Source organism: Musa acuminata, chromosome BXJ1-3 (genome assembly GCF_036884655.1).
Source record: "Musa acuminata AAA Group cultivar baxijiao chromosome BXJ1-3, Cavendish_Baxijiao_AAA, whole genome shotgun sequence".
In the NCBI taxonomy this organism is placed as follows: Eukaryota; Viridiplantae; Streptophyta; class Magnoliopsida; order Zingiberales; family Musaceae; genus Musa; species Musa acuminata.
The window spans coordinates 11400773-11402794 of NC_088329.1; the positions used below are offsets into that span (position 1 = coordinate 11400773).

The window sequence follows — 2022 nt, forward strand, 5'->3', positions numbered from 1 at the left end:
AAATCAAATTATAAATGTCATCCAAGTAACTTGAGACATAAATCCCCTTATGAAAAATTACTCTTATGTCTTTTATCATTCTTTCTATATTTAGATACTAAATCCTTATGAACACTAATAAAGAATAATCCATACTAAATCCATCCTATATTTCTCTTACATCTAATGGAATAATAGGCTAATTACATATTATCCTTGTAATTAGCTACTTTTAACATTTCGATCTCTACATTTTCAAAAGTTATATTAGTATCCTTATGCTTACGAAAGTAAAACATTAAATCTCTATATAGGGTTGAAAAGATAATTTTATAGAGTTAAAAATCAAGAGAGAGATTTTATTGGAGCAACGGATTAAATATTTCACCTTCATAATTATAAGTATGTCAATTTAACTTTTTAAAATATAAGGATCGGTGTGCTAAAGATAACTAATTACATGAGGTAATCTATAATTAGCCTAAGAATTATCGAGCCGAAATCTTTAGAATTGTTTCTTTCTATAAAAAAAAAATTCATAGTTGAATTCTTTATTTCTTGCCTAATAATAGCTCTAGAATTCAGTAATATTACCCGCCTCAATAAGTATATATATATATTGATATCAACTTCGTCTCCTTACGAAGCACGCATAACTTAACCAAGCTATCAATAGCAGCAGATCGATGAGGCCGTCCTCCATCTTTATCCTCCTAGCGGTGGCAGTCCTCCTCCTCCACCACCACCTCCTCCCCGGCGTGGAGGCATCGGTGGAGAAGGCGTGCAGGGACGCGGCGAATAGAAGCCGCAAAATCAACTACGACTTCTGCGTGGCGGAGCTCCGCCCGTACCCGGGGAGCCAGGTGGCTGACCAGAAGTGGCTGGCGGTGATCGCGGCTAGCTTGACGAAGGACAAAGCCACCAGCGCCAGCGATAAGGTCAAGGGTTTGCTAGCCAACACGAGTGATACGAAGACGAAGAAGTGCTTGGAGTCTTGCGAGAGCATCTACGAGGACCTGCTCTCCGACCTCAAAACGTCCATCCTGGCGATCAAGGAGGGTCGCCTGGGCGACGCCAAGACTCATCTCAGCGCGGCTGTGGACGCGCCCAGCACCTGCGAGCAGGGTTTCGAGGAGCTGAAGGTCCCCTCACCCTTGAACAAGGAGGACTCCGACTTGACGCAGATCAGCACTATTGCTTTAGCCTTCACCAATATGCTGGGGTGACTTGCATGCCATAGCTTTGATGTGAAGCTCCTCTTATGAATAAAATGCATTCTTTTTTCTTTTTTTCTTAGAGAATAAAATGCATTCCGAAAGAAAAGTATTGCCGTACGTATTTATTTTGCATATTAGGATGAGAAAAAAATTAATTTGATCAAGAAGTAATCACATGGAGCTTCATTTAAATCAAGAATCAAGAATAATTACTATTTTGAAAAAATCATTTTTTGAATTTTATTGTCATTGGAAAATCAAACTAGAAATATTCTAAGAAAAGGATTCTTTTTATTTACGTGCAATCAAATAAAAGATTTTAGAGTAAAGTTATTTACCTATTAATTTTAACTCGATTAATTAATTAGTTTATCATGTATGAATTAAAACCCAACAAATTAATAATGTCTTCAATTCTAAATATGAATCTGATCTTGTATTCCTTTTTCTATCTAAAACTATTTCAAACCTAAAAAAAAAACACAACAATACTCAAGTCGGTTGTAGAGATTTTGAACAAACTAGACCCATTACTATCTTTAATTTTAATAGTTTTACGATAGTATCTCAAAAACTAAAAACTCTCATGTAAAACAAGCTAGGGTTCGAGGAGTTAGTTCATGTCTTACATAAGATAGAAGCCATGCTAGTATATGATGTAGTTGGCTTTCATGATTATCTATCATAGCTGATGTGATCTACTCAATTTAGTCTAGTCTTAATAGGAGCCAATTTTGAAAATCAAAAACAAAACAAAAAAAAAATTCATGATGCTGAGTTGGAACCCATATAATTCAATCGTAAGATAAATATATATCCAAAAGTT

At 35.7% G+C, this 2022-nt stretch overlaps 1 protein-coding gene across 1 annotated transcript; it reads left to right on the top strand.

The window, feature by feature from the left end:
* The first annotated feature begins 665 nt into the window (after positions 1 to 665).
* LOC135636257 (putative invertase inhibitor) lies at positions 666 to 1205 on the top strand. The gene has a single exon (XM_065147898.1). It carries the CDS (start codon positions 666 to 668, stop codon positions 1203 to 1205), a length of 540 nt encoding a protein of 179 aa, XP_065003970.1.
* Positions 1206 to 2022: the final 817 nt, after the last annotated feature.